General features: G+C 42.0%; 2 gene segments (V, D, J or C); both read left to right on the top strand.

Moving 5' to 3' along the window:
• Positions 1 to 2367: 2367 nt before the first annotated feature.
• Positions 2368 to 2856, top strand: LOC104496209. The segment is given in 2 exon segments: positions 2368 to 2398; positions 2525 to 2856. Coding segments are annotated over 2 exon segments (363 nt in total).
• Positions 2857 to 6405: 3549 nt separating this feature from the next.
• Positions 6406 to 18956, top strand: part of LOC104496210 — a 17318-nt gene continuing 4767 nt past the window's right edge. Inside the window, 4 exon segments of the C gene segment in view lie at positions 6406 to 6553; positions 10404 to 10445; positions 14842 to 15180; positions 15570 to 15587. Coding sequence covers positions 6406 to 6553; positions 10404 to 10445; positions 14842 to 15180; positions 15570 to 15587 — 547 coding nt within the window.

The following is an 18956-nucleotide window of genomic DNA, read 5'->3' on the forward strand; positions in this document are numbered from 1 at the left end:
TCACGGCCCTTTGAGATTCCTCTGTGCCAATGGTGTCGTTCTCAAAAATGCATATTTCTTACCGCAAGGTGAATATTGGGGGTGATGAACTGCAACATACTCTGCAGCTATTTGGGAAAAAAAGCCCTCCAAAACTTTTCAGTGTCGCTAAGTTCATTTCTGATTTTAAAAGAAAATAGACAGAAAGAATTAGACTAGTTGAACAGAAAAACAAATACGCTGTCAATCTAGCCAATCTTCAGAATTCAGCAACGTGTTAGGCAATTCCTGAAAGACACACTAGAGGTCCTGTGTTACATCTTCCAGATACTTCTTTTGGAGAGCGTGCAATCATTTTTTGTTTCGTGAAACAAAATGTTACTCTAAATAAAAGTATTCATCCTGGAATGAGTAATAAATTCTAACGCATGTGACTGGGGAAGAATGTGCAGCCCACCCGCTCTAAAATGATTTCTCCTTGTCTCAGAGTTCTTACACAGCATAATCTTCGAATTAATTCCCACAGTCTCACATAGTCTGTTTCCTTTACCATCATGTCTCTGAAATAGTTTCTTGTCATTTTAAGATGTTCAACGGAGTTGGGTTTTTTTTTCCTTTTAAGACAATCATCAAAGAAGCAGTGTCCCATGGAACTGTCTCAACTCGGCCCGTGGAAGCGTTTCAAGGTGACCCATCCTAGCAATATAGTGAAAGGGCAAAATGTCAATAAATTCAGATGGAAAACAAGAAAAACTAAGACAAGACTTCATGAAAGATATAAAAGAACAAGTTGTGGGGAGTAAATGCTAAAAATACACATCTAAGGATAATTTGTGCAAAACCCACAATATAATATGAAGGTAACCGGTTTTTTGCTAAACGCTGCATTGACTTTGAAAGCAGATCAAAAATTCAAAGAAAAATGTAAAAGATATAGAAGGTAATTAAAAATAAGTTCTGTATTGTCTACAATTTCTTGACAAGTCACTGGAACTGTAATACATACGGGGCCCAACCTCACTGGAGCATTGGTAAGGAATTTCTCCTGTGAAACCTAAAGTGGCAAGAACTGGCCAGGACAGAGCAGTAGCCATGGTCAAAATCCTACTTCTCCTATGCTAAGTGTTCATGACACTGGAGATGATACAAAACTTGCATACATGATATAGAACATATTTTCTTTCCTGTCTGGGAAGAAGCTGTAGCTGCTCAGGTAATTTCTGTTAACTTCGTAAAAAAGCTAGGTTAAAAATTCAAACAGGGAACATTCACTACCAAAATGTTTGAAATTCGAGCTGCTCTGAATCCTGGTATGACCCTGGGAACTCAGCCTTAGGCGCAGAGAAAGTACAGCACTACCAGGCTCACAGACAGAGCATGACATGTACAAATACATGAAGGTCAAGGGAAGATGCGAACCTCTCGAGGGCTTCAGGCAAATACGGGAGGGTGCCCATCAACAAAACACGAAGAAAAAAAGAAAACCTCCATAATATTGCTTATTGTTTGGAAGATACGCTATCAGGATTACTGGAGAAGATCATTGAAACTAAATACGTATCTTTTATTCAAAGTACTAGTGAGAAACAAAACAACTGCAATAATACAGGTTTTTTGAATCCTATCTATTCAGCAAAGAATAGACAGTGGTGTAGGTTAAGACAAGTCTAATGAGGATGTATTTGGCGAATTAGAAAAAGGCCATTCATGAGGCTAACGTCTAACCACAGGATTTGCTTTCAGAATAAAAGGCTGGCAAAGATGCCTTTCTTTTTGTAGTTAGGAAGTGAATTAGAGGTCTCAGGAAGATCAAACTGCAGGGGATATGCATTCCCGACTGGAAAACTGAAGAAATAAAGTTGTGATCAAACATGAATCTTGTGCATCCGCTATCTTGGCCTCTCATCTTTGTTTGTGTCTAACATAAGTTCTGAGTTGTGAGGTATCATCTTTGAGGTATTAAGAATGACTCTCTCCAGAATGAAACAATGTATGTCTACATTTACTGGAATAAACCCTTCTGGAAAGATGGCTCGAGTTATATCCACAGGTGTAAATGAATCAAAAAATCATTTGTGAGGCCAGTATTCCCAGGTTCACGGCTGACAGATCCAATACCCAGACAAGCACGATGATGGAATGACAGTACAACATTCAGCCAGTAACTTACTGGTCTGCAAGCAATCCCACACTTTTGTCAGGAGCTAAAGGGTATCAAGGGTATCAAGAGTTTTGACAGGTTATCACGGTAGACTGTATCTTCTCTCTTCTCCGCCCAAGCTTTTTTGGAAAAAATCAGAACAAGGGGAGGGGCAACAGTTGCTCTAGCCTCTTCTCTCTCAACTCACAACGAGAAGTAACACACTGTTCTGGGACAGCTGATGAGCCATGCTGACTCTTTTGCTTGTCCTGTTACCAGGTGGGAGATAACAGATCCGTCTGCGGCACAGCTCTCATCCAGACCGTGCAGGGCTGGTGTGAGGTAAAGGACCTTTTCTGGCCATCATCTGTACTTATTCCCCCTTTTTCTTCCTCACTCCTGCAGGTGCTGGGGTTGGAAAGACCATCATACAGTGGCCAAAAGAAACTCTTAAGAGAGCTGGAGAGGCTGTGAATATCTCCTGCTACCAGCAACAGGGTCGGACACGTGACTGTGTGTTCTGGTACCAGCAGCCTCCAAGAAACGGTCCCAAGTTAATAGTCAGTACTACTTCATGGATGCAGAACTCTTATGAGGAAGGTTACAGTGAGGACAAGTTTAAGATAAAAAGAGACAATGATTTCTTGATTGCGATGACAATCAAGAACGTGACATTCAAGGATTCAGCCATGTACTTCTGTGCTGTGAGTGATCGCACAGTACAGCAAAGGAGTTGAGCATTAAGATAAAATCTCTGCCTTGCCTGAGTGAGAGATGGAGTCTCTGAAAAATGTGAGACAGATTGAAGAAGTGCAGAGAAAGCAGAAGAAAGACAAGGAACAAGTGGGGGATCAGAGCCAGGACTTTATGGAGGGAAGAGGGACAGACAAAGCAGTACAGCAGGATCTAGCTTCAAAGACAAAAAGCCCTCAGAAATATAAACCCACAGATCACCATTAAGAATTAGGGCCCTGCTGACGTGGTTAGTGAAAGGCAGCAGATACTTAAGGCTGGTGCTACAGAAGCACAGCCATGCTCTGGGCCCCTAGTTCCCCAGAGAGCCCACCACAGCACCAAGAAAGAGTACAAAGCAGAAGAATACTTCAAGGCTCTCCCACATGGTGATGATCTACCCAAGGACAGAAGTGATCGATGCTGAAGGAGACCCCAGCCATTGGTTACGGACATAGGAGGATGGCACCAGCACAGGTGGGATGAAACAGACCCGGGGGGCCAGGCACACTTTCCGTTGTGGAAATGACAGCCCCTTGGCAGCTTTACAAGCAAGAGCCTGTAAAGTGCTGTAAAGTGGTGCCCTGCACCACTTTTATCCACCTGCTCCACACACTGCTTAATTGTAGGATACCTCTCTTCCTTGCCACAGAAACGCCTGCAGTTCTGAGCTGGACCAAGGCATGTCTTCACAGCAAAACCTCATGGGAAGAGAAAGGAAACCACAAAAAGCTGCCGTCACCCGGTGCTCCCCTTGTGAGGGACAGCTGAAGGCAGAAATTGCCTCCCGTTGTGCCTCTGTCTTCATTGCTTGCAGAGATGAGCTTTTGATGAACTAATTGCTCTTCTGTGACGAGCCTAGGAAAACTGAGAGCAGGGTATCATTAGGGCTCGCCCACCTGCCGTTGCTTGTCTATACTCCTGGTTTTATTGTGTAACCTAGGACCTAACTTTTCTTCAAAGAAAGGGAAATAGCACATAAAAGAGCAAAATACATCTTTAAGAAAGTATGGCTATACATTTGTGTATTTGGGGCTTCTGGTTTTAGGCCATGATTTGACAGTCTGCATACCACTGAGCACAAACCAATTGTTTGTCTCATATGTTCATACGGAAATAACAGCATATGAAGCACATAACTATCACAGGTAGCAAATGTACTGTGCTCCTCAGTGACCTGGCAAAGCTGGATATGCCAAAAGAGTAGTGGTAGGTGATGAGAATAGCTTGTGACAGCAAGGAAGGGGAAATCAGCTGGGAGCACATCCTGTGAAAGATCCTCACACACCATTCCACCGAAACTGCTAGGAGAGTTTTGTACTGCCGTGATAGATCTCTTGATTTCAGGTGAGGGGCCTAACCTCCTGATTGACCATGCTGCATAAACCTTACTTTGCTTCCAGGCTCTGCTCTAAAAGAGGCTAAACTCTTCTTGGCTAGGGAAATCCAGATGCATCACAGAAACTCATCTTCGTTGTAGTCTTACCCTGGTGGACACAGTTGGGGCTCTAGCTGCCTCCCAGCCTTACTCCAGTCTTACTGGAGTTGCATCTCCAGGCTTACTCCAGTCCTCCAGAGACATTTCTGACAGACTCAGCCTCACACACCTCTCCTTGCACACCCTGGTTGCCAATATTCTCCTGACTCCAGGAGCTGCTCAGCAGTGAGAGTAACACATCATTTCTTGCTCCCAGGGAGCACTCATTTGCTCCTCAGAACACTCTCAGGTCCATGGCAGGCTACAGACACAGAGCAGGGAAGCACTGGGAAATCATTGTCTCTCACATAGCAGAGACACACTGAGTTCCTTATTCTCTTCAGCTTCTTGTATAGAGACAATCTTTACACAGGTACCAAACACAATCACTCTGTTGCTGTCTGGAATATTACTGGTGATTCAAATGCCCTGAGAATGTTTTAGGAAAAGTAGTTTATGCTGGAATTCTAAAGGAATGTAAGCACCACGGTGGTAACTTTGGCAGTGACTTGGGTGATTTTTTTTTTCTCTTTTAAGAAATTACCAGATCCTGAAAATCGTAATGTTACAGTCCTAGCTTAGACCTCTTGCATAAAGCCACTGAAAAACAGCTTTATCATCTCTGGGAACATAACAGAGGAAGGATCCCTTTCTGCTTCTCCACTCTTGAGCATTTTTAGTTCAGAGTGGCAAAAGAAATTTTAAGGTCCTGTGAAAACAGACTTATCAGTAGCCTTCAACGTTCAGCAGATTAATGAGCTGGCGATTAAGTGGTCACAGCTGCACAATTTCCAGGTGATAGCAGAAAACAACAGAGATCTCTAGTGGTCATTGCTATCTTGAAGTTCTGCAGTCACAGTTTCCTATTCCACCTCTGAGGTACAATTTTGTCCTACGCAGTAATTACTCCTTTTGCCAGCTTGAAGTGGCACTGTAAAAAAGGCAGCTATTCTAAGAACTTTCTCATGAAACAGCTACTCTGCTCCTTGGTGCACTCCCTCTCCTTATATTCTCTTCCATTTCCTCTGTAGAAAATAGCAGGGGAGCTGTAGCTCCAGAAAACATAGTCAAAGGTACTTGTTTTAGATGGTCAGCAGTGACATCTCAGGCATCTCTGTGTAAATGTCTCTGTATTTATAATGAACAGCAGTTTATCAGTGACAGCCTATTCGCAGTCTAGAGGTTATACCGAGTACTCCAGAGATAAGATGACAGAGGAAGAGGATGTGTAAAGTCTCATCTCTGTGTAGATAATGATGCTGTACCATGTGATGCTGTCATCCTGCAGCTAGTGGGAGGGTTTTGCAGAATCATAGAATCACAGAATCACAGAATGGTTAAGGTTGGAAGGAGCCTCTGAAGGTCATCTTGTCCGACCTCCCTGCTCAAGCAAGGTCAACAAGAGCCCTGTCTAGGACTGTGCTTAGACAGCTTTTGAATACCCTTGTTTCCTCGTGTTCAGAAGGAACCTCTTGCATTTCAGTTCATGCCCATTGCCTTTGGTCCTGTCACAGTCCACCATTACAGAGTCTGTCTCCATCATTTTTACATTTTTCCTTCAGGTACTTATACACATTAATCAGAACCCTCCTGAACCTTTGTTCTCTAGGCTAAACCGTCTCAGCTCTTTCAGCCTCTCCTTCTGTGTGAGACCCTCTAGTCCCTTAATCATCTTTGTGGTCCCTTGTTGAATGCTCTCCAGTATGTCCATGTCTCTTTTGTAGTGAAGAGCCCAGAACGGGACACAGTACTCCAGTTGTGGCCTTAACAGTGCTGAACAAAAGGGAAGAATCACCTCCCGCAACCTCCTGGCAATATTTTGTCTAATGTAACTCAGGACGCCATTCACCTTCTTCACAGCAAGGGCACATTGCCGACTCGTGGTTAACCACCAGGAACCCCAGGTCTTCTTCTGCCAAGCTGCTTTCCAGCTGCGTTGGCCCCAGCGTATTTACCATAGTTCATGGGATTATACCTCCCCAGGTGCAGGACTTCGCACGTCCCCTTATTGAACTTCATGAGGTTATAGTTGGCCCGTTTCTCCAGCCTGTTGAGCCAGGTCCCTCTGGATGGCGTCATGGTCCTGCAGTGTACCAGCCACTTCTTCCAGTTTGGTGTAGTCTGCAAAGTTGCTGAGAGTGCACTCTGCCCCGTCATCCAGATCATTAATGAAGATGTTAAACCAAAGAGGTTTCCCACCACAGCTGCTCTTTCTCAGGCTTTCTGTGAGAGAAGAACTGACTCAGAACAGAAATAACAAGACAGTTAACTTTGTGTTAATCATCTGATACAAGCATTGTGTTGGGAGCAGAAGATGAACATTTGGGGAAAAAATACTGTTCTTTAGTGGAACAACTTGGGCGCAAATCAATGGCATCTAACAAGAAGCCGGAAGAGAAGAGAATCAAAGGGAAGGAAATAAAGGAACTATGCATACATAGGATGGTATAGCATCACTGTCTGCATAGGGGTGTGTATTGGGTCTGGCTTGGATGGAGTTAACTTGCCCCACAGCAGCCATCGTACTGCTGTGCTTTGTATTTGTAGCTGGAAAGGTGTTGATACCACACCAATGCCTTGGCTACTGCTAAGCAGTGCTTGCACAGCATCAAGGCTGTCTCTCCAAACCCACACCCCACACACACCCCTGTTCCAAAGGCCAGTAGACTGCGGGTAGCCAAGAAGTTGGGATGGGATGTAGCCAGAAGAGCTGAGTCAATCTGACCAAAGGGATATTCCATACCGTGAGATGTGCTCAGCAATAAAAAGCTAAGGTGAGGAGTGAGGACATTCGTTATTAAGGTGTTTGTCTTCCAGAGCAGCTGCTACATGTACGGAGGCCCTAATTCCCAGGAAGTGGCTGAACATCACCTGTGGATGGAAAGTAGAGAATAAATCTTTCTGGTTTCTTTTGCTTCTGCAAGCAGCCTTTGCTGTTCCGTTATCAAACTGCCTTTATTTTGATCCACGAGTTCTTTTTCATCTTATTTTCTACCCCCAAGGTTGTCTGAATTTTTTACACAGCTTGACCCATGAAGTCTTTTATGACAGAAATGGAAATAAAAATCAAGTAACTGTCTTTCCTGTCTTTTCTTCCTGTCATTCATTTGAATTCATGGCCTACAAGGCCTTTCCTTTTGACAGGTTACAGATGAACAAAGTGGGACAAGACTGGTCTCTGCTGGCATGTCTTGGAAATTGCCGTACTAACACGCTGCGGAGATGTTACCACCATACAGAAACATTCCTTCAAAATTAATACATAGGTGACTTGCTTGTTTTTAAATGAAAGGCACCATATGGAAGAGTCTGTTAGTGATGGTAAGGACACTAACGGAGCTGTAGACTGGAGAAGGAAACAGAATAATCTTTAATGAATTTTAGAAAAATGTTTTTAGACCCTGAATAAACAGTGCTGAGATCAGACACGTAATAATACAAAGGCAGGCAAATAACATCCCTCTATTAGTGTTATTATTTAGGCAGAGGCAGACGAAACAGTAAATGTATTTTTTAAAAGAATTCAATCTAAATAAAGACAAATATCTGCAGCCATTCCTATAATTAATGACTTAAACACGCAGTTTTGCTGTTGTAGAAGAGAAGAGCACCAGAGATCACCTGTGAACTTGCCTTCTGTAGTTCTATGTCTTGGTCATAAACACTTCAGCTTAGTCTATATTCTTCATTCTCTTCCCTGGGACACTAACAGCTGTTCCCAGCTGAACAGGTTGTATCAGAAATTGTGGGTTCTTCCGTGATACCTGAAAACAAGAGACAATAATTGGTGATTTTCCTAACAGAATTACCTTGTTTCAAAGGATTGTGTCCTGTAGTTTAAGACTGTTGGGTTTTGGTTTTGTTTTACATCAGGACAGACTAAAGTGGAACCATTAAAGAGCAATAGGAACAACATGTTTACTACAGCTAGTTGGTCATGTTGCTGACTATGTAGTGACCTTTTCTGTGAGAAGACTAAGCCAGGGTGGGTTGCGTACGGTTTATTCACATGCCTGTCTTTGTATTGTCTCAGCGTGTGCTGGTACACACCGTCTCACTGGCAAAGATCTTTTCCTCTTGGGAGTTACATCATGCCTGGACAAACTTATGTGGGAAAAAACAACAGGTTTGTGTCTCCATTTAGTTATGTGTAGGAGAGGGATATAGAAGTATCTGTCCTGTTATGTGTCACGGCTAGTCCCTGCTCTCTTCAGACAGTCTCCAAAATGAAGACATACTCTTACTCCTAGGCGAAGCCTTTTCACAATCAGGGTCACAGACACCTGGGAGAAGCTTGTACTTCTGCTTCCTGTAAGAGGGCAGTCAGAGGAATACAAACTTCAGAGCTCAGCATCCTACTTTTGTCCCTCTCAGAGCAACTGTGGCAAGTACAGCACAGACCAAAGAGGACATTCACCTTCCGGCCAGGCTACAAACAGAAACACCAGTCCATATGAAGCAAATCGCTCTCAGTGGAAACCAGTTACTGAGGGCTTGAGGTCTGTTTATCATCCTGGGGTGGAGGTCAAAAAGAGTGGGAAGGAAAGCCGCATGCACACTGCCATGAAGTTACCAGGTGAAAAACAACTGCGTTTAAAAACAGCTAATATAAGAAAAAAAACCAAAAAACCCCTAGTTTTTTGTCTATAGGAGAAAAAGGTCAGAATTATAAGTTCAGGGGCAAAGGACACACTAAGAGGTAACTGGACTATCACACAGAAACTGCAATGACAGAGAGAGGATGTGGCCTGTGGTTCCCATGGCAACCTTTTGTGGTGACTGGGTGACGAAAATGGGAGGGCGGAGCCATGGGTGGGATTGTTTTTGTACGAGGTTGTACCGTTGTGGGGACAGGGGTATCACGATGATACATTCCCTAGGAGGCCTTTACAAAAACCCACGCACGCATAAGCCTTGTGGGAGAGTGTGTTAAGACAGCTACAGAGAATTTTGCAGCCCAGTGGGCATGCTCTGTCTTGGTTTTTCTTGACAGACCTAGTAACCTAGGACTTACTTTCATCACCTGAGACCCGAGCCTGCCCTCTCTGGAAAACAAGCCAGAAGATTCTGAGACATTGAAATAATTTTCAGCAAACCAGATGATTGACTGCAGATGTACCTAAAACTTATCAGAGCATGTGAAGCAGAGAATTAGTATTTTTTTCTGATGTGATAATGTTGGCAGTAGACCACAAAATGGTTCTTTATTCATGTGATAAAAGTGTTAGAAAAAGAATTCTGACACATAGCAGGTGTGTCTCAGAGGCACGATATAAAATGTGATGGGGTTTTCTCTCTTAAATAAGCCTCTAGAGTCCACTGACCTTCTCATGCCTGCGAGCACGAAGGTTTTCTCTAATTCTCCTCCCCACTGTCTCACTGCAGTTCTTCCCAACGGATATCAAGGTTTGTCTGAGACCAGCCAACTGATTCTTCTGGACTTTTCCTGTGTGGATTATTTTTAACCTATCCGAAAATTGAATGAGATCCGGAAAGACAATTGAAGATGGCCAGCCTGCCATTGACGGGAAAACAGAGGGATTTGGTTTAGCTCAGTGCCTCAGAGGCGAATGACCTGTTTGAAAAGGCATGTGACCGTGACAACCAGAAAACAAGTATTATTTGATTATTACTTCCACAAGTTCCAGAAAAGAAGGCTTCACGATGCTCAGAGTACAAGACTGACAGTAGGGGAGCTCTAGTTATAGAGGAATTGCATTTTTATACAATGACAGCCTCTGCCACTTCAGGTCTGTCTGCATGGTTTCTACATCTGCAAAATGAGAACAGCGGGTGATATCGATGAGGTGACAATGGAGATTAGAGAGCATCAAACTGAGGTGAAATGCAGACAATAAAAATAGCTATCAAAAAAATCTGGGAAATGCTTTTTAAAATGACATAGATTATACAATGAGATTTCAAGCTTGTTTTCTACCAAAGCCATTCAGAGATGGAGAGATCGCTGGGATTCCAGGTAGAGCAAACATCGCTTAAGCTTCTGCTTACTAAAGTCAACTTCAGTGCATCCCTTTTCTTAGCTTATGATACAACACTTTGTCACTGTGAACATAGATAAGCTGGAATTCGGCGATGGCACAAAACTCACAGTAATGGGTAAGAATTATTTGTTTTCTTTTTTAAATCACTTACTTAAAATTCCAGATCTTCTCTTTAGAGAACTTAACTTCATCCTTATTCTCTCTTTCATTGCGAAACTACGTTTTCCCGATGTGCTAATTACTCAGTCGCCTTTGGGGAATAGTCTAAGTTTAGTACTTTGCATAGGGACACACATTCCACTTTGGAGAACTCAGAGAATGCGTTTTCGGTGAATAAAAAGTTGTCCGTAGAAAGAAGTAGGATGAGGAATAGCTTAAAAAATATGTGCATATCGTAAGTATATTGTCTTAACTAAATTGACAGCTGCAAAGATCACTGCACCCCCAAAATATAAATATTCTTCATAATAACAGTTTCTCCTGGGGCTCTGCGTCATGAAGAACAAGTCGATGAAATGCTATCTGGAAAGAACTGAGTTACATTCGTACTCTGGACAGGTCTAGAAAACAAAATCAAGACTCTCCGGATCTTTTCAGTGTAAACTGAAGCATCTGTTATGTCAGATAACCAGGAAAGACAAATAAGCTCACTAGCATTTTTAGTTGACAAAACAGAAGCCAGAAATAAATACTGAACTTCATCATAAGGAATGCCAATAGCTCTCTGCAGCTGTTTAATTCCTTGTTGTTATAGAAAACAACTCTCTGCAGAACGGCAAGTTTCTTTCCACAAAACAAGCTTGTCAGGATGGTGATAAAAAAAGATCATTTAGGACAATGGTCTTACTATTTCAGAATAGATGCTGAAAGGCCATGGAAAAAACCACAAAACCAGAATATGTGGTTCCTTTAAAATAAAAGTAGCTCTTGGGGAATGTTCTCTCTGGTAAATCATGGTAAACTCTTCTCGTTGTATTGCTCCCGGAGTCAGGAGAAGGCTTTTGTACCATGCCGTTCCACTGCAGAGTACGATGATCACAAGTGATAAAATCAAACTGCTATAGGAAAAATTGAGTGATAAGCAGAGTTTTTGAAATCCATGTGAACCTGAGGTGCTTGAGCTGATGCAAATCAATACACTGATCCCTCATTGACCATAGTAAGTTATGCAGCTAACTTTAATAATCACAGCTGAGAGAACAGAGAGAATAAAAGCAGAGACTTCCTTCCAGGAAAGGAGAAAGGGAGGGATGTTTAGGGACTGCTACAATGGAGAGAGTGGACCGGGGTCCTGTGTTACATATCACAAGTTGTTTTGTAAGTTAAAAAAAAAAAGATACTTATTTTACAGGAGAAGAATATTGATGATGTTGAAAGAAATTAAGGAAATGAGGCTGTTTAGTTGAAAATAAGCAAAGAAAATTACTCTGTCTGCATATGGGATTTATTTTCTAATAGTACACCTAGATAAATGTCCTCTTAGGAAATGTACTTTGTGTTTCTTCTTTTGCTGATACTGCAGGAGGGGAGGGTTAGTCCAGAGATTTGGCTCAGAGGACTGAGAGTAGAGCAGAGGTTTTCCTGTAGCTGCAGAGCAGTGTGAATAATCAAAGGCTGTCCTTTGGCAGTGGGACAAAGCTCACCATCATAGGTAAGGCAAAAGTCAGATCTCTGTGATGTGTGTGATACTGGTTTAGGGGTTCTCTTAATTAACAGCTGAATAATAGCTGAATAGCTGATCATTAATTTTTATCATCATGTAATTTTCCATGCAGCCGTGAGGACTGGATTAATGTTTATTGCTTGCTTGTTAAAATGAGATGTGCTAATATGGAAGTGTAGGATTTGCAGGCACAGATTTTTAGATCCTTGTGTCTGTTGCCTTTGTCTTCCTTTACTGGCAACTTCATGAAGGGAGGAAGGAAGAAATAATTCTGTTTCCTCCCATACTCCAAGAAAACATTATAGAAGGTGGGAACGAAAGATTATTCTTCAGTCTGTAAGTTTTTGCAGTTCATCTGTATAACCATCAAAAGCAACATTTCAGAGGTAGACTCGGGATTCTTGTGTCTGCTGAATCAGAAGGGGAAAGAGCAGTCTTGCTGGTACTTCGCTCCCCTCGCTGTAGATGGTGGGCAGGCTGCCTAAAGTTGCTTTGGGACACTGACTTCCTCTAACAGTCCTTTTCAAGACCTCTAATTCTCAAAAAGGACTGTATTCTCAGCGCGCTTTCCCCCTTTACTCTTTTTCTCCATTTGCTTTCTCTGTCTTCTCCTCTTTCAGGAAAGGATTTAATGTCACATATATCAAAGCATTGTGGAATCACAGGGCAAAATAACCTTTTCTATCTGCTACTGCCACATCTGATAGCAAACTGTAGAAATACACACTGGTGGCTGCTCCTTTAAACAGCACCGTTTTAAGGAGCTAAGTGACTGGCAGGAAGAGTATAACGACGCTGCCAATTATAGTCTGATCATGTACAGTCGTGCTTTTTAACTGCACCGCTTACTTTTGGAGCTGGCACTGTGCTCAGAGTTATAGGTAAGTAGCTGTGATTAACCTAAGTGCTCGATGTGGAGGACACTTGAAAATTTCCTTTGCATTAATGATACGTAGCATAATCACAGATGATTTTAAAATGGCAGTGAAGAGAGTGAAAGATAGCAAGAAATGACAAACTGACCTTGCCACGATGGGAATGGAAGAACTGAGGTACTTTTAGGTGGGTGAAGAATGTGTGACAGGGAATGCATGAGTTTGTGCATGGAAATGATTAAGCATCGAGCCAGTGTCTCTCATGAATGCCGTGGAAGATCAGAACAGGACGGGCTGTTGATACTACTTTTTTCTGATTGTCTCTGCTCTTGCTTGTACCACTCTCCGTATTCCATTTAAAACACGCTCACTCTCTGGCTTTGTCTTTCCAGTTGTTTTATCATTCTTTCTGTCTCCCTTTTTCACCCGCCTTTCTCTGTCTTAGTTTGTTAAATCTCTCTCACTTTTCTTTTGTGTCCTCCATATCTGTTTCCACGTCTTCACTCATCAGCCTTTTAGGCCATGAGCCAATTAACTTATGTCAGAAATATTGTTAGGATAGGAAAAAAAATCCGTAAAGCCAAGTACAAGAAAGGAGCAGTAAAAGTGATTGGCCTATCTTCATATCTACTGGAAGGAAAGCAGAGCAGTGCCAAGCCTCCTAGGGAGTTTTCTTCATTACTATCTAGTCACCTCTTCTGAAGTCTGTGTATGTTCATACATTTCCACAGAAGGACTCCGGGGATCTTTGTAGAGTAAGCACTGATAATCATGATTACAGCTAACAGCTGAAAGCAAACACGCAGGCTTAAGCATCGAGATCTACGCAACGTGCAAGTTTCTATTAATCCTGCTAATTATATCCACTCTAGAAAGGAGGGAAGAACATCTGCAATTTATAGTGCCTCCACATCAGGAAAAAAAGAAGTTTTCTCTTTGGGTCTATAGTTCTCTCTGCATTTCTGTTTCCATGTGCGCTCTGCAGACCTGGTGTGTTTATCATGCTACATGAGTAAAAAAGGCACTCTAAATAAAGTATGTGGAAAAAAAAAAAAAAAGGTGGCTTTTCCAGTCCCTGTCTAGCTTCTGAGTAAGATCTTACTGTTGCCTTGCACATCCTTTTGACTGCAGACGTCTGTCTTTAGTCTTACATATAGGTGTTAAACACTTTAGAACCAGGGACAGCTTTTGGTTTGTGAATGTATGGAATCTTGCATCATTTCGGGAAGATGTGTAGTCTAGGATGAGGTCTTCTCATACCTAGGATACGTAGGAAATAACTAAAAAATAAGTAACATAAACAGATATTTCATAGTCTTAAAAAAAGGATGGCAAGCTAAGAACTAAAGCAAAACTTGTCCCAGGCAGATTCAGGTTACCTACCTAAAGTGTTCTTCACTTCAGACAGTCAGAAAGGTCAGCTCCTTCCTTTCAAGTCACCTCTTAGATGGGCGGATCCAAGTAGGGAATCACATTGCAGTATAATTCTGAACATGTCTTGCTACATTTCCAGGAATATTGAATATTCCACAGTCACTTGAAGATGCTCGTGCCTGTCTAACACAGACTTTTATCTGTTAGCACTATATCAGTGCTCCTTTTCAGCTCCTTTTTCAGCTCCTTTTCAGCTTCCCTGTTCTTCTGACAGAGACAATACTAGAAATTCATACTCATGCATTTCTGAAGCCAGATCTTTTATATTTCTGTGTAATAAGTGAAGACAAATGCTTCCAGTTTCCTGGTGTTCACCTATCTAATAGACATTAGACTCAATGGACTTGGTTGGACTAGGTGATCTTAAAGGTCTCTTCCAACCAAATGATTCTGTGATTCTGTGTTATCAATCATCTAACAGACAGTTGTTAAAAGGCCGCATATATCAGGAGTCACACAGCACAAATACAGCACAATTTTAAGCGGTTTTTCGCTGAAGACATAATGGGTTCTCCGGGCCGTACTGCTTTCTGTTTCAGGGAAGAATGATGAAATCATACCCCCATCTGTGGCCATCTTTTCCCCGTCAAAGCAAGAGATCCAACAGAAGAGCAAGGCCACACTGGTATGCCTGGCCTCTGGTTTCTATCCTGACCACTTGAAACTGGTCTGGAAGATGAATGGTGCTGCAAGGACAGAAGGGGTGGGGACAGATGAGTTTTCCACGCAGAATGGAAATTCTACCTACTCATTGACCAGCCGACTGAGGATCTCAGCTGAGGAATGGCTCAACCCTTCGAATCGTTTTGAGTGTGTTGCCGAGTTTTTTGAGAATGGAACATCGGAATCAATACATAAATTAATCTACGGTGATGCCGGTGAGTAAAAAATGTGTATCGCCATGCTGTACAAACCACAAATCACAGATCAAAAGGGTGTGGGTCATGATTTAAAACACATCTCTACCCAACTTCTATACAGGGTGTCTCTACGGCTCAAATATATATGTAAGGTTGTGGGTATTCACATATGTCACTTCATATTCATGGGCCTCTGTATCTACGTTATCATTATACATCTATAGTTTTTCAAAAATTCCTTCAGATTTTCACTGAGAAATCTCTGTAGTATAGTAAAATGTTTAATATACTAAAATACATAGTTAGTAAAATTAATTAGGCTGTGTATTGCAAACTGCAACCTCTAAAATCTGTGTTCTGTTTGCATTAAAGAGAAATGTGACTTTCAGTTAATTTTTGTTTTTCAGGTTGTGCACTCACAGAAGGTATGTGTGTCTTCTCACAGGCAAATATCTGTATGTATCTTAATTCCAGCTTTACTGACGCTGAGTAAGAGGTGTGTGCTATTTCTACTACAAGAATAACTTGTGCTTCTGCATCTGAGTGATTCGTATGTTAAATTTAAAAAAAAAAGAAAAGAAAGAAAAAAAGACTTTGAGAGGGTTGTGTGTGCATGCTGCATGTAGCTGTGTTTTGGCTTTTTAGCTCTTCTTTACGACTCCCTTTCAAAACAACGGAAGAAATCGTGGAATCTTCCTACAGTTTGTAATTTGGTCTTTTCATCATCTCCCTCAGTCCCTAACACTGCCTTCTGTGGGGAAGCTGCTTGCTCAGCCATGAAAGAACAGATTGATACGTAGCCAAGTGATTATGACATCAAGATTCAGAGTCTGGAATTCTGAATATTTCTCAAAAATTAATTCTTTCCTCTCTTTATATGTATTTACACTTGTATATATATTTACAGTTGTTTTCCACCAACTTCTTTAATGCTTCAGGAATCTTAAGGCTGAACCAAGATCAGTCCGGTGTCTCAATACTACTGCAATTCCTTAAGAGTGAAAAATCTACAAGAATGAAAGTTCTAGATACCATGTTATTCTGCGCTGTGTAAAACTTCCCTGATAAATCAGCAGCACTCACAAGGCCACTGTTAATAACGAGTGAAAAAAACTCACGTCTTGTGATTCAGCTTAATTTGAGTTCCTAAGAGGGGATTCACAAAAACAGCCTAGTTTTCAGAAGATGTGGCAACACAACAGTGAACCGTTCCCAATCAGGACACACGTCCTTAGCATAAAGCCAATCCATGTCTTTCCTAGAGTTGCCTTTTGGTTGTCTTTTGGTTCTTTGAATCACAGTGTTCTTCCCAAAGCCCTGCTATCTCATGTCATCGGGGCCAGTCATTTGGCTCTAGTTCCTTTGCATCGCTTAGCTAAAGATTTCAAGGATTCTTATTTGATTGAAGCTACATTAGGTCTAGTCTCTTGTGATGATGATAATTCAGTGCACAAATTATGTTTGATTTGCAGAATCCTACTTGCGGTATGGAAATTCTCTGAAGCTCACTTACTTCATTCTCTGTGGCAAAGCCTTGCTCTACGCAGTTTTGGTGAGCAGTCTGGTGTGGACAGCCAAGGTAGGCTAGCATGTCACTTCAAGGCTGAGCTTATTCACTAGTACAAGGATCAGCAGATACAGACTAAACCTGTTCTCAGCTGTGGGGTTGGTCTCCGTGTGTTCTGCCAGGCTTTGAGCATCATTCCTTTTCTATTATTGCTTTTCCAGAACTCAGATAAATGCAGTGCTATCTAGCAGAGAAATTCCTTCTCAAAATTCTCTTTAAAAACATGAAAAAAGATAACAATTATGGACAACTTCTCCAGAAATTGAAGGAAAATATCGGATCTCTCATACTTTTCTGTAAGCATTGAAAAGGGACTCACACCTGCAGTGAAAATAGTAAGCAGGGTGGTTGAGGAGATATGTGTAAATCTGGGTAAATCTGAACGAAGATTTACAAGAACAATGGGATAAGTGTGAAGTAATGAGAGAAATTTAACTAACTACCAGGAAATACTTTTTATCAGTAAGTTTCTCATATGGCTGAAAGATATTCCCAGTGAGAGAAGCCTCAGCACTTGCCCTTTTAAAATCAGGACTGGGAGATGTATTTGAAAAATGACCTGGTAGAGGTGGGGGTGAGTATGAACACAACCTCAGTTATGGTTTTGTGTTGTTTTTTAAGGATACTAGAGGGAGTAGGTTTGTACTTTACTGGTTCACAATCGCAGAATCACAGAATGATTTGTGTCAAAAGGGACCTTTAAAGACATCTGATGCATCTCTTGCCATGAGCAGAAACATCTTTCTTGCCTCATTATAACAAATGCCTTCCTTATATCCAATCTAAAGCTACCCAGTTTGAGTTTAAAACCATCGGCCCTTGTCCTGTCACTACAGGCCTTGCTAAAAATCTCTTTTTTTACAAGCTTCCTTGCATACTGAAAGGTCACAAGGAGGTCTTCCCAGGGGCTTCTGCTCTCCAGACTGAACAGCCCCAACTCTCTCAGCCTTTCTTCACAGAAGAGGCGTTCCAGCTCTCTGGTCATTTTTGTGCCCCTCCTCTGGACCTGCTCTAACAGGTCCATGATCTTCTTGTGGTGGGGGGTCTCAAAGCTGAACACAGTACTCCAGGTGGGGTCACATGAGAGCACAGTAAAGAGGCAGAACCATGTCCCTCGACCTGATGGCCATGCTTCTCTTGATGCAACCCAGTATACAATTGGCTGTCTGGGCCGCAAGTCCACATGGCTGGTTGACATACAATTTTTCATCCCCCAGTATCCCCCAGTACTTCTCCACAGGGCTGATCCCAAGCCATTCATCCACCAGTCTTTACTGATCCTGGTGATTGTCCCAGCTCGGGTGCAGGACCTCGCACTTGACCTTGTTATGGGCCCATCCTCAAGCCTGCCTAGGTCCCTCTGGTTGGCATGCCTTCCTTCAAGTGTATCAACTGCACCACTCAGCTAGATGTCATCAGCAAATTCGATGAGGGTGCACCCAATCCCACTATGAATGACACATTGGTGAAGGTATTAAACGGTATCAGTCCCAGTATGGATCCTTGAGGAGTACCACTCATTACTGGTTTCCACTTGGACATTGAACCATTGACTGTACCTCTTTGGGCATGGTCACCCAGCTAATTCCTTACCCATGAAACAGTTCATCCATTAAACCCAGATGTCTCCAATTTAACAGCAAGAATGTTGTGGGGGACCGTATCAAATGCCTCACCGAAGTCCAGGCAGACAACGTTTGTAGCTTTTCCCTTGTCTATTGGCGCAGTGACTCCATTATAGAAAGCCACCAGATTGATAATCTAGCACACAAAGTTCAGTGTAAAGAAATTAGTTCAGTTTGTAAGTAAATGATTTGTATTGGTTAAGACACTTCCTTGGTACAAAGAGTGGAGAAAGCAAGTGGATAAGACGTGGTCATTTCTGTAACGCCCTCAGGAGTCACAGCCCTTGGGACATTGGTAGACATGGTCTGTTGTTTCCCAGATGGTTGTATTTGTTTCTTTTGCTCTTTTTTTTAATTTTATTTGTTTATTCTGTTGTTGTTGTGTTTTTTTTTTCAATTAGGCTGGTGGCAAGTTGTATAGAGAATAAACGAAGAGTCCTCTTCATCACAACGGCAGGAACACGGACAAATTATACATTCTGCTTTCCACAGCAAAGGATTTATGCTTCTGTCTAAGAACTTCTGAATATTATTTCTTGATAATTCTCTGTCCCGCTCCTGTTCTTTTCACTTCATTGTAATAACTGTTGGGTTTTCCCTAC

Source organism: Buceros rhinoceros, unplaced genomic scaffold, assembly GCF_000710305.1.
Source record: "Buceros rhinoceros silvestris isolate BGI_N320 unplaced genomic scaffold, ASM71030v1 scaffold9307, whole genome shotgun sequence".
Classification (NCBI taxonomy): domain Eukaryota; kingdom Metazoa; phylum Chordata; class Aves; order Bucerotiformes; family Bucerotidae; genus Buceros; species Buceros rhinoceros.